Source organism: Candoia aspera, chromosome 2 (genome assembly GCF_035149785.1).
Source record: "Candoia aspera isolate rCanAsp1 chromosome 2, rCanAsp1.hap2, whole genome shotgun sequence".
NCBI classification, from domain to species: Eukaryota; Metazoa; Chordata; class Lepidosauria; order Squamata; family Boidae; genus Candoia; species Candoia aspera.
Window position 1 is genome coordinate 252,683,328 of NC_086154.1, and position 12,937 is coordinate 252,696,264.

The window sequence follows — 12,937 nt, forward strand, 5'->3', positions numbered from 1 at the left end:
TGCTTTAAAAATGTATTGTTTTTAATTTCAAAAGAACAGTGCAGAAATGAAACTACAGAATTGCATTCCTTAGCCATATTGTATAAACCCAGACACCAATAGATAAAATCTGATAGTATGTATGTATATGTGTGTATTCACACACACGCTCACACATATAAATATCATTTAAAAGCCACAGCATAGTAGTAGTAGTACAACATAGTAATGACTGATGCTGATATGCTGGCAGTGCAGTCCATCGAGAGAGAGAGAATTCAAACACCTAGGTCAAAGAATGTAAATCTTTAACTTGTACAGAACTGTCTCAAAGACCAACAGAAAACATGCTCAGAGTTACCCAACTTAAGGACACACTAAAAGCAAAACAAAGGGGAAAAAAAAAGCAACTGATCAGTTAGAAGGCTCTTAGTGTTGAATCGAAATCTGAAAAGAATAATTTCAATAAATATATTTGGGGGGAATACATAAAGTACCTTCAATTATACAGCTATATACACTGAAAATCCCACTGTGGGGTGAAGAAATGGCAGTTAGAGAAATGATTCTTGATTTAAAAAGTTGGGGTGAAATCAAGTTTAGGAAAGCCCCAGATAGGATCTTTTTAAGTGTAAGAAGAAGATGGGTCTTTGTTTCTATCCCATACAGACCTTGTGCTAAATGGCATGAGATGGGGAGGGCTGTTGTAAATTCAGCCTCCAACTGAAAATTTAAGAACAGACGGCCCACAGATCGCAGAATTTCACCCCTTCTGAGAATTTGATTGTAATAGTGCTTCTCTGATAACTTCCCCCCCCCTTCTGTAACAGCCATAAACATGTGATTCAGATTATGCTTTAGTTTGACCTTTAGAAGCGCTCCCTTTATAAGCACTTTAGAGAAAGGAAAACATCTTTGAGGGAAGAAGACAGAATTCCTTACAAGCCTTGAGGAAGTTGTCAGAGGAGAGCCATATTAATCTATCTTGGCCAGACTCCTCCTGATTGTTACTAACCTTGAGCTTCAACAGCAACTCTAGAAAGCTGACCATGAGGCCCTCTGGCCAACTCTGCCTCAGTTGGCATGGACAGGGAGCTAAAAAACCCAACAGGGCTGAATTGTTTCAGTGATCACTTCATTTAATACCAGACTACAGAATTCTCACTGTATTGGGGAAGCTAGATTTCCGTAACAAAACAGCAGCTAAATGTTTAGCTGGAACACTTTGCAGATCTTTGTAGAACACTGTTGAAAGGCTGCTGGGCAAGTACAGAAACACTTTCAGTGATAGGACCACCTCTTAAGTATATATTGATTCATCCCGTATACAGTAATTATTGATCACAAGAGATAATGAAATATTTTTTTGATGTGATATGGAATTTATACTGAAAATACAAGATGGACTCCAGTATTGCCCTCGTGGCAACCTTCCAGTTGCATCAAGCAGATTTCAAAGGGTATTAGTAAGATGATACAGTGCCAATCTGGGAATTCAAATCAAGTGTTCACGTGGACTAAACATTGTGCTCATGAATGTTCCCCATAAACATCTAAATTTTATGCATGCAGGAGTTTAGGTGTGCATAATGACAGCTACAACACCAACAGCTATTTTGCCTTGTTTAATGTCAGGAAATACTCTGTGTACACAATATAAAAGTTTAACATGCATGCATAAAACATTCACTCATGTTGTATTATGCTGAGATAGAGGCATGGGCAGATCTTGCAGGAATGCTGGTAGATTTCCCAGCATGTGATTGCAACAAATTATGCCCAAGAATAATTGTGCCTTTAGGAGTGGCTTCAAGTTCTTAAAGTTGCTATTCCAGATAGTAAGCAACCAAATATGTACGGTAGTCCGAGACATTTGCATACCACTGGAATATGAGTATACTAGTCTCTCCAGATTGGATTAACAGTGCCAGAAGATCCAAAACTGTCAAGCTAGCTGCTAGAAAAGTTCTGAATGGCAACTTTCAATAAGTTGGGTGGGATTCCTCACTAAGGTCAGCCATATGCCCAAATTTTGCAGCAGATAATTCCATGGTTTACTACTATGCAACAGAGAGCAGTGAGCAGGTAGCAACAGCTGGGAATATGGAGGATACATTGATCCAATCTCCTCTTCCACTCAAAAGCTAAAAGATCTTTGATATAAAATGGAATTGCAGAAAAAGGAGATGAAATATTCCTCACAGTGCAGGGCCATATAGAAGAGAAGATTCTCTTTAATGCATAAAGAATCTCTTATTCTTTTACACTGAGTTAAATGTATCCCGCAGCCCTTGATTTCAAACAAAGCATTCTGAATCCAAGCAAATATGCTCCAGGTTTCATAGACAAAAACATTAGTATTTCCCAACGTAAGCACTGAGCAATCAACATTAGCAAAAGTGAATACACTTTTGGGGTCTAGTAATTGCCTTTTTCTGAAAACCAGTTCTCCAGACTTACAAAAAGCAGTGAACGTTTAAAACTGTACTGAAGGTATCACAGCATTGGAATAAAAATGACAAATAAGATATCCCTGTGAATTTATCCCTCTACATTATTTCTCTTTCTGGAAATATGCAGACATTTTGCAATCAGAAATGTGTTTTTCGTAACTGAGAGACTGATGAAGAGCATTGTGATAAATATTATAAGCAACCCTTTTGCTTTGGGTTGATAACATGAAGAATCTGGTGAAATGAACTCTCTAGCCTAGAAAACAGTGGCAAGGGACTGCAGACGATTTTGGAATGGCTGGGTTGCCAAACTCAACAGGCCTAACTACGGCACTTCTGGAACACGACATGTTGCTCTGATGACTTCACCAGCAGACCTTTTAGTCCAAAATGGCGTAACAGAGAAATGGTGCATAGGAGAAAGACAATGTCTGATTTTTTTTTTAAAGACATGCACTTGGTTCATCATCGTCCTCCTCATCCTCCTCATCCCCATCATCCTATCATGTCTGGCTCTAAAGTATATGTATCTTTCACTAAGAGTATTTCTACCATAACAAAATTATTACTGGAACTTCCTCTGTTGCTATTCCTGCCTTTCTTATTTTGAGTGATCAAAGTAACAGGCATACATTATATGTTTAATCAAGACTTTGCCTTGAACATTTGATTTTCCAAATCAGCATTCAACATAGCTTCATGTTTAGGAAGTGCTCTGCCTGTAAAATAAAAGCAAAAATAATGTTGTGTGTGTGTGTGTGTCCTGGAGGACATTAATTAGAAATGTGAACTGTATCCATATGGAACTTAATAAATACATACTGTCTCTTAGTGAAAGGGGATTCCATTGAAATACCTCTCCCAGAGTCACCAATGAAAGTGCACCCACAGTTCTCTTGGCCAAGTATTTCATGGCAGATAGTACTTTTCAGCTTTGAGCAAGTACTTCCTCATGGTTTATATCTGTTCCTTTCCAACACTGTACTATACTGTATGGACATCTTCTTTCTCTAGTCCACATATCTCCAATCCCACCTAATGATTAAACTGCAGTTTTAATCAGATCTCATCTTATGAGAATAGTCAGCTGAATGTAACAGCAGTGACTTTTTGGTATTCAAAAAAATAAAGATGTTTACAAGAAGCTGCACAATATATACTTTGGGGTTTGTTTGTTTTTTATCAACTGCTTAGCAAATGCACAATGTCCATCATAACAGAAGGCAAAGAGATGAGAAGTGATGGTACAGGCCTACAAAGACAACCCCTTGTTTTATTGTAAAGGTATCTCCTAACATTTCAATTATCCTCTCCCCACAGCAAATACTTTCTGTGTTTACTCGCCTACTGTATTGAGAAGACAAGAGACTCTGGATCTTTTATGAAGATGGGTGACATCTGTTCAAATGCAGAAGCATGATTTCTCAGCACTGAAAAGAAATCAGGCTTGCTTAAGACAACAGCAGCAGTCTCATGTGGTCCACTGGAGTTCAAGGTTGAATTTAGCAATTGGTCATTCTGTTACTTTCTGATTAGATGATTTCTCATTCCTTTTCTTCAACCTGAATGGCCAAGTCAACAAGCACATTTCTTCTCATCAGATTTTGATGACATCAGTTTTCCTGAACTTCCCCCATTGGCTGTGTCAGAGAGCTGAGACTTGTCAACACACTGTTCCATTCGTTTCATTATTAAGTCCAAGAGTGTCTCCACAGCTTTGCCCACATTTTGGCCAGTAGCTGCACTTGTTTCGAAGTATGGGATGCTAAGACAAGAAAACATCAGAAGTATTGTTAAGATATTTCGAGAGAGAACACTTATTACAATAACCTACTGCTTTTCCTTCGAAGAACAGCTTCCATTCAGTTCTCAAAGGGTCTTGTCTCAAAACAGAATTGCTTGGCTTCAGCAGTAAGAATATTGAGTCACTTTCTGCAAGACCAGCAAGCCTACTGAACTCATCCCTCTTCCCCCTCTAATGAAAAAAAATTCTTAGTAGCATTAGGACTTATCCATTAGGGAATTGCTTTAAGAACCACTGTTGTCAATGTGAAAAAAATAAACATTATGCTTAGTTCTCTTCCTCTAAAACCAAATGTCTTAGACATTTGATGGTGTCCTTATCCCACCTTTGAAGTTGGCCATACAGATTCCTTCTGAGTTAGCTGAGAGGACAAAATGAGTTGGACTTACCCGTATTTGTCTGCAAGCTCTTTTGCTTGTCTTTCATTGACCTCCCTCTGCTCTGATAGGTCAGCTTTATTTCCAATTAATACTATGTCAGGGCTCTCGCAATAAGCATTTGCTTGCAACTGACCTAAAGAAAATGTAGAAACTTGGTAAGGAGCATGGAAATATTATCTGGAAACAGAGGAGCAGAAATAACAGTTTATCCCAGCCTTCCCTAACCTGGTATCTTCCAGTTGTGCTGCTCAACCTGGCTGGAAAAGGCTGGTAGATGAAATATGGGCAAATTCACTACCTATTTTTACATCAAAAAAATAAGTTACGTATGACAGAAACAGGATGGTTAGGTATCTTTTGCCCAGCATACACTGCACCATCCAATCAATAAATCGTATTAACATCAAGTTAATATATCTATCAGTGCCAACAAGCATTGCTTTTCTCCATTACAGCTGCAACAAAAATAATAGCTCACTTACAGGTAATATATTTCAAACAATTTGTCTACAGTACACTGTTTCAGCGTATTTAAAATAGCCTGGGCAGGTTTCAGCATTTTGCAGAAACACGATGTGGTGGTGATGCTGGCTGGCTTCAAGGAGGGGGCAACAAAGCAGAGGAAAAACCACTCTGTCAGGTTGAAGTAAAAGTCCACCTCTTTCCTAAAGCTTCCATAAAAGGTATCTTGCAGCTAGTGACCAAGGCAACGAGTGATCCAGGAACCTCTAGAAGCCAGCTTCAGAGAGGATCCCACATCACTTCTAAGGTGCCCGTGTGTCTCTGGCTGCAGAGTGTTTAATTATCTCAAGCATGGCATAGATAATTCCACCCTCTATGGGGACTGCTGCATTACAGATGACAGATGCAATGCCGCTTAAGCTAAAAGTGCTCTAGGCTGAGAGAAGCAGCTGCTTTTTCCACTTACTCATCCAGTTTCTGACATTTAAGAAGCTCTGTTGACTAGTGAGATCAAACATTAGCAAGAAGCCCATGGCATCTCTGAAAAATGCTGTTGTGAGACTTCTGAATCTGTCAGGAGAAAAGGAGTGAAAGGATCAACATACAACATGAGCTATAAGAAGAAGAAAAAAGCAATGGGTATTAGGTAAACAATTCACTAAGCTTTTTGCAGGTGCTGCACGCAACAGATAAACGACAAGGCAAAGCTTTAATATTCTCTTCATAGGGCTCGTCAACCCGTATCCAGATTCACTGTTAAAGTGCAAGCCTTTCTTCAGGTTACACGGCAGACCCAGGGGTCATTTTATTTTCTCTTATCATCTGTTTCATGCCATGGGGATTTGTATTATAAACTTCCCTTTGACTACCAAAGAGAGGGGCAAGGTCAGCCACCGGAGACCTTACTCAGGCGCCCGCCCAGGCACATGAAATTTCTGATAGCATTGCTCACGCACCTTCAAGCAGAGAACTGAGCTATAGTGCTGAGAGAGCATTTTGCTGAGGCATAAGCTGAGAATCCTGAAAGCTACCCTCCGTGCCTTGATAAACTGCCAGCTGTTCATGGTTGTAATCACAAGGCTGTCATCTTCCTCAAATATTTTAATCATGAAGCGTATAATCAAATCAGATTAAAATCAGCAATGCTACAAAATAATAGTAAAGTCTCCTTCCAACCAAGCTTGACTTCTGATGACTCCGTGGACACATCCATGGGAGTTTTCTTCACAACAAAGCCAGAGCAGCTTGCCACTGGTAAGCTTCCAATATGGCTCCCCCACCTTCCCCTGACAACTTCTCAATCTAGCCTACACTCCTCATACTTCCCATTAGCCTTTATCCAAGTACTAAACAGGTCCAAGCCTGCTTAGCTTTTCTAAACCAGGCAAGGTTCGCTAAGGCCTGCCACCTGACTGGACAGTACGTAACTCATACATGTTGTCTCTTCCAACTGACGTTCTCCTGATGTAGAACAAAGCATTCCAATTTTTTTTAAAAAAATTGTGGCTTGTCAGTGACAAACATGATCATGCCTTGCGTATGTAGTTCACATCCAATTAACAACTGCCAGATCACTGCTCTGTGTGCGTGTGTGTGTGAAATAAGCAGTACAATGCAATGTTGTGAAGGTAAAACGTTTGCTTGGTCCAACACATCCAAGCGAATGCAGAAACAAGGCCAGTTTCTGTAGCAAACAGTACTGGAAACATTTGATCAATATTCAGTCAGGAATAATAATTCAAATACACAAACAGGAAGAAGACCTTGGAAGCCATCACGAATGTCACCTCTCTGTATGGAGTGGCTCCATGTCCACCTTCTTGTTCAAAGATTGGGCAATCCTGTCATGGTCAGAGGCCCTTACCTTTTGGAGTAAAACCAAGGGCAAAGCAAAGATAAGGAAGGGTAGGGCAGTGAACCTAATGCATGTGGAATGTACTGGATTTCTGCATTGAGTTTGGGGGGTTTTCACCTTTAATTTATTGTGCGTTTAGCTCTATATTAGCCCTTATCTTGTGCCTTCTAAATAAAAATGACAAGAAGTAGGCTTTGGGCCAATGCACTCCTAAAATCTGACATTCCAAAATGCTTCAAATCACATTTTATTCAAAATTCCAAATAATCCAAGTTAAGAACTAGAGGGTAAGCCTCTTTGTAAGCAGTAATGTGATGGCAAAAATGATAATAAAAAGTCTATCTTGAAAACCTGCCTAAGTTGAAATGACAGAATCTAATAGAAAAATATTCTTCATTTCCTCTTCCAATTACTTCTGAATTGGATTTTTAAGTTCTGGCATATTACCTTTCTTGCCCAGCTGTGTCCCATAGCTGCAGATGGACCTTAAAGGCTTTTCCAGGAGATCCACTTGACCCCTGACTGTTGTATACCTGAAACACACCAAATAAAGCTTCACTGTTTATTTTAATAGAAGGACAACAATTATTTGCTTAAAAGTTAATTAAAAGTGAAGTTATGATTTGTCAAACTGAAAATGCAGGGTACGAGAAGATGCTAACGACATCGTATGATCCTTTCATCACCAGGACCTTACTCCACAGATGATTTTGGAAGCCAGCCCTGCATTTATTGGAGAGGTGCACACAGTAAGGATTACAATATTGTCACAGGAAGTACCAGCCACTAGATGATTTCATCTGGGCTCAGAAGCTGAGGATGGTCAGGCTGGAATAGTACATGGATAGGAGATCTCCATGAACGCAAAGGTTGTAGGCTAGACTTGAGAAATCAAAAAACCTCCCAGAAGGAGGCAGTGACAAGCCACCTCTGCAGTGTGGCCTAGAAGACTGCAAAAATCTGTCCATGAAGCCACCAGGAGATGAAATCAATTTGGACACTTTACCTTTATGAATACAATATTCGATTGGAACTGGTGACACACTTCACTTGGCTATAAAATTTCTGGAGGCCTTTGGACATTCATTCTCTTTCAACTTTCCTTATGGAGTTATTGAGTGGGAGAATAACATGGGGATTCCTTGAAGGTTGAAAGGTGAGTGTATAAGCAACAGATTAGAATTCAGTAGGCTGAATTCTTAATACTGGATAGTGGTCTATCTAGGCAGATCATATTGGGACAAATGATGTGCCCATGTGGCAAACAGTAACTACAGAAGACTGCTTCAGGGTCTCCAAGTAGTTAGTCACTGTCACACAACCTAAGATGCAAAGGAGACATCTAAGTCTCTGGACTTTGGACTACTCAATTAAGACTGAAACAATAAACTAATTCCTTTGTGTATATGCTATTCTTATGTAGTTCTGTATGTTTCTAAACAGCACAGCTGCTGCATATTTACTCTCCTGTACATACATAGCAGATTTAGCATGTTGCTTTAGTATAGAAAAGATGCTGAAATAAACAGGGGATTCGGCCACCGCTGAACAACATGGGAAGGAACATAACAGGTATTTGGTCCAATAAGTTTCACTTGAGATTTGCCATGAAACTGAAGACTGGAGCAGCAGATAGGCCTTATGCAAATAGAACTGAAGGAGAGAGGTGTGCTCAAGGCCAAATAGCTTAGCCTGAATGTAGGTAAAAGGAAACTTGGGAAAAAAATGGTCTTCAGTATTTAAGCTAGGATCTAGCTTTCAGAATCACATACTCATCTCCCCTTAAATGCCCAGAGATTTTAAAATGTAGGGAGACCTGAAAAATAGCATCAAAAGCAGCATGAAAAATGATGTTGGCCACTGAAGCATTTGTAGTTGTGCAAAATATACATAGCTCACATTACCCTAAAGGCAGTATATTTGCGCCTGAAACTCTTGCTGGCTGGCAAATCCGTAGTCATTAATACAGCACACACTTTTATTGAGACATATTGCTGTTCTACTCTATTGGCGCCAGCAAAGATTTGTGAGAAAATAGTGGCGTGGACCCCTTTTTCCCCTCTGCATGCATGCATGCATGCATGCATGCATCTCTATATCAGAAATACCTGCGTAGAAAGGGTTATTTAGCCAGCTGACACAATCTCTGTTTAATGTAGCAAGCTTTGTACTGCACATTCCTTCACACCTGCCCTTAGAAGAAGTTGTTTAGCAAGGCTTGCACATTGCATCATTCTGTTGATCACTCTTGCTTGCCTCGTTATCTGTAACCCTACTTCAATAATTAAGATAAAAGAGGACAACACCAGCTCCCTAGTCTAAGAGAGAGGTGCACACCTGCTAAGGGGACAGGGAACAATAGCCTCATAAACACACTCTTAGTAAAGGGTCACTTATCTAGGTTCCCAGGTTATTGACCAGATATGTCATCAACCATCCCCATATGCCATCTGCTAGGGACACAGTCTTCCCTAAAAATATCCTTGACAGAGGTTCCACTGTCTAAAGGTATGATCAAGTACTTGATGAGTGCTACCAAGTGTTATTGTTTATACTTTGTCCCTTTCTGGCACTGCCATTCTTGGCATTCCTGGCAAGCTGAAGGGATATCTTTCTTTCTCTACTAACTCTCTTAATATTTACTCAATAAAGTCCTTTTTGGCATTTCATCATGATTGTCCTTGAATCCTAAAGAATCTATTGGCTCCTGGCTGGCCACTGAATAGCAGCACATCTATCTATTCCTCTCCATGAGAAACTAGATCCTGAGTAACAACCTCAGTCATCCTAAGCCAGTTAGAAGGACATACAGTACCCATCCTATCACATCCAGCGATTAATATACAAGAAGGACTCAAAAGGTTGTATTTTGAGGTTAATACATGTGGCAGAAATCATGAGCTCTGTTAACTTCTGAATTTAGCATGCCACAGGCAAGTCCAAGAACTTCAGAAGTTGGCTTCTCAAGTAGGAGGAGAATGGACATCTCAGTAAAGGGGGGAATCCCCAAAACAGATGTTTGCTTTGGGTGTCAGAATTCACAGTTGGTATTTAGAAAAGGAAATGTGATGTTCCCACAAAGATTGCAAGTTGTGCATTACTAATATATTTTCTTGTCCACAGATCGTAAGTAAATTAAGCATCATATATTTCTGAAAAGGTTAATCCTGATTACATACCATAACCATAATCTATTATCAAAATGTAAATATAAAAGAAAACAAATATAACATCTCTATGGGGCAATGTGTTTCAGTGCAATACTGTAGAAACAAAGCTTCATTCTCTCTATGTACAGCTTCTTTTAGTAGATCAAGATCCCAAGATGACTCTTGCTGTCGCAGAGTTTCCATTTGTAGCCTGTAGAATCCATGCACTGTTGGCAGCAAAGTAGAATAAGCTCAGTAACAGGCTATATGGAATGTATTCCATATGTATACGGAAGTGTGTGTGTGTGTGTGTCTGTACACACACACACACAACACAGAGTCTGGGTCTGAGTCCTGTAATAACGTTAAGCAAGCAAGCAAGCAAGTAAAGTTGCATTTGGGATCCTTTTCTTATTTCCCCTTGGAAACAAGAACTCAATTTTTCATCAGTACAATATTTAGATTGCAGTCTTACAACCCCTTATCAGTGGTTCTTCTTTAAGAGAAAACCAGTGTAATGTCGCTTCCTTTATGCACTGGGAAAAGCTCTTGCCAGTGAGTTAAAATGCAACAGTTGAATAGTGGCAAACACATGGAGGCTTCCAGGAATAGCAATTTCTCGTGTGTGTCTCTGAAAAAACTAAATCCCACCAACCAGAATTATAACCAGCATGAGATACCATATGGCTGTGACATGGGCTAGATTGAAGAAATCAAGAATGGAAAGACTGTTTTAACACACACACACACACACACACACACACAAGCTTTTAGCTACAAACCACTCCCATCCAAAAAGAAAGAAGAAGCCTCGCTGTTCTCATCTAGCTTTTACAAATGCTCCCGTACCAATCTAGAGACTCTGGAAAGCCTACAAATACTTTTCAGCTTTGATCCCCAAAACCTCCCTTAAGAGCTAAGCAAACAGCAGGTTAACACAAAGATACCTGTGCCAGATGCCCATATGAGTTCCTATGACTTTAAAATCCCTGTCACAGGAAGAAGGTAAGCTCAGAATCAGTTACAGGGCAAATCAGAAATACAAATAATAATGAGGTTAAAAACTTCCAAATCTATATTAATATGGAAAATTAAAAAAAATGAATCTAAGACTATCACTGACGCTTCCAGATTGCTTCACAGACCGCAGGGTAAACAGTCTTGAAAGCACAGAAGTTAAAACTGATGAGAAAGACTGGATAAACTGGGAAGAAACAAAACAACGTACAAATACCACCTTGGACTGAATGCAAAGACTGGCCGGGTGTCACAGAATTCAGGTGAAGGCTACAAAATGCAGGGCAAAAACCATACGAAGAAACGGATATTGCCCCACTGAGATACTGAAAATATTTCCCTTGAAAGTCCAGGGGCTTCAGGAACACGTTTCTGCCCCTTCTCTCTCTCTCTTTTTAAGAGGAAACTCACCACACGCTTTTCTCGGAAGTCGATGCCAACTGTCGTGATGAACTTTGGGTTAAACTTGTTGTCTGTGTATCTGTACAGCAAGGTGGTCTTTCCAACCCCAGAATCCCCAAGGGCCAGGAGTTTGATCAAATAGTCGTAGTCCCCATCAGTCATAGTGCTGACCTGGATAAACCTGCAAATCAGGGGAAAAGGAAGATTGGCAAGAAGGAACAAAAAGAACAGAACTTTGCATTAATGACCCGTAGGAATGCAGTATTAGCTCCCTTGTATCCAGTAGCTTACGTATTACTTTTATTAGTATTCTTCACAGATATTCTTCACAGCACTTGTAAGTACAATTATATGTTAACCTCTCTCTCTAAAGTTACAACATAATACTCTTCTTTCTATAACCTATCCCAGGGTTTCTCAACCAGGGTTCCATGGCACCGTAGGGTTCCGCGAGAGGTCACAGGGGGTTCCCTGGGAGATCACGATTTATTTTTAAAAGTATTTCAAATTCAGGCAACTTCACGTCAAAGAGGTAAGTTTCGTTCTTTATTTTTAGTTTAAGAACACAGTTAATGCATCTATTTAGGCCTTCGCATGAAACAAAGATCATAATTTTGTAACTTGTGGCCTATATTTGAGCCTGAATGTGCAGGGGCTCCCCGAGGCCTGAAAAATATTTCAAGGGTTCCTCCAGGGTCAAAAAGTTGAGAAAGGCTGATCCAGTAGCTTACGTATTACCTCTGCCCTATTTTTGACTGAATATCTCCATCAGTTTTCAACACAGCTGGGGGCTCTACCTTTTGAATAACCTCTTTGCATCCTAGCAGCAGGCTTTTTTTTAAATGGGCCCCTGAATTGTGGGCTTGTACACAAAGGCATGTCTGTTTTTATTGCTGCTATGGATTTCTTACTCTTGTTCAGCTTGTCATTTCGTTTGTTTTTACTATGGTGTTGGTTATTCTGGTATCTTGCATAGGCTTTTGCCATAGAAAGCTAGGCTACAGAGACAAGGAAAAGCATAAATAACATATTGGTACTAACTTCCATCACAGTTTAGGCTAAGTGCACTGGACTTGTTAAATTTATATTTTCCTTTTTTTTCTCCAGGATCTGAATATGGCTTACATGGAGTTCTTCCTTCATTTTATCCACACTATAATTCTGTTAGTCATGTTGGGCTGAGAGTGCATGTGATAGATTGGTTAGATGCATTTGTTGTTTTTTTCTGCAGGAGCAAAAAGTAGGGTATGGAGAATCTTCCCTTCATTTTATCCCCACAATAACCATCCTGTGTGGTAGGTTGGACTAGAGAAACTGGCTAGCCCCAAGTCACCTAGTGAGTTTCCGTGGCTGAATGAGGCTTGAATATGGCTCTCCCTAATCCTAAACCATAATCTCCATAACCACTACACCACACTGGCTTTAGTGTCTGCTGA

The 12,937-nt window shown here is 39.9% G+C and overlaps 1 protein-coding gene across 1 annotated transcript in view; it reads right to left on the reverse strand.

Moving 5' to 3' along the window:
• RAB27B (RAB27B, member RAS oncogene family) overlaps positions 1-12,937 on the reverse strand; it is a 37,956-nt gene continuing 25,019 nt past the window's right edge. Inside the window, exons 2-6 of the mRNA XM_063295813.1 lie at positions 11,511-11,682; positions 7,381-7,466; positions 5,545-5,648; positions 4,626-4,749; positions 1-4,197 (exon numbers count right to left, since the gene is read on the reverse strand). Of these exons, the coding sequence (XP_063151883.1) occupies positions 4,008-4,197; positions 4,626-4,749; positions 5,545-5,648; positions 7,381-7,466; positions 11,511-11,663 (657 nt within the window). The 5' untranslated portion in view covers positions 11,664-11,682 and the 3' untranslated portion in view covers positions 1-4,007. The remainder of the gene's footprint in view (positions 4,198-4,625; positions 4,750-5,544; positions 5,649-7,380; positions 7,467-11,510; positions 11,683-12,937) is intronic.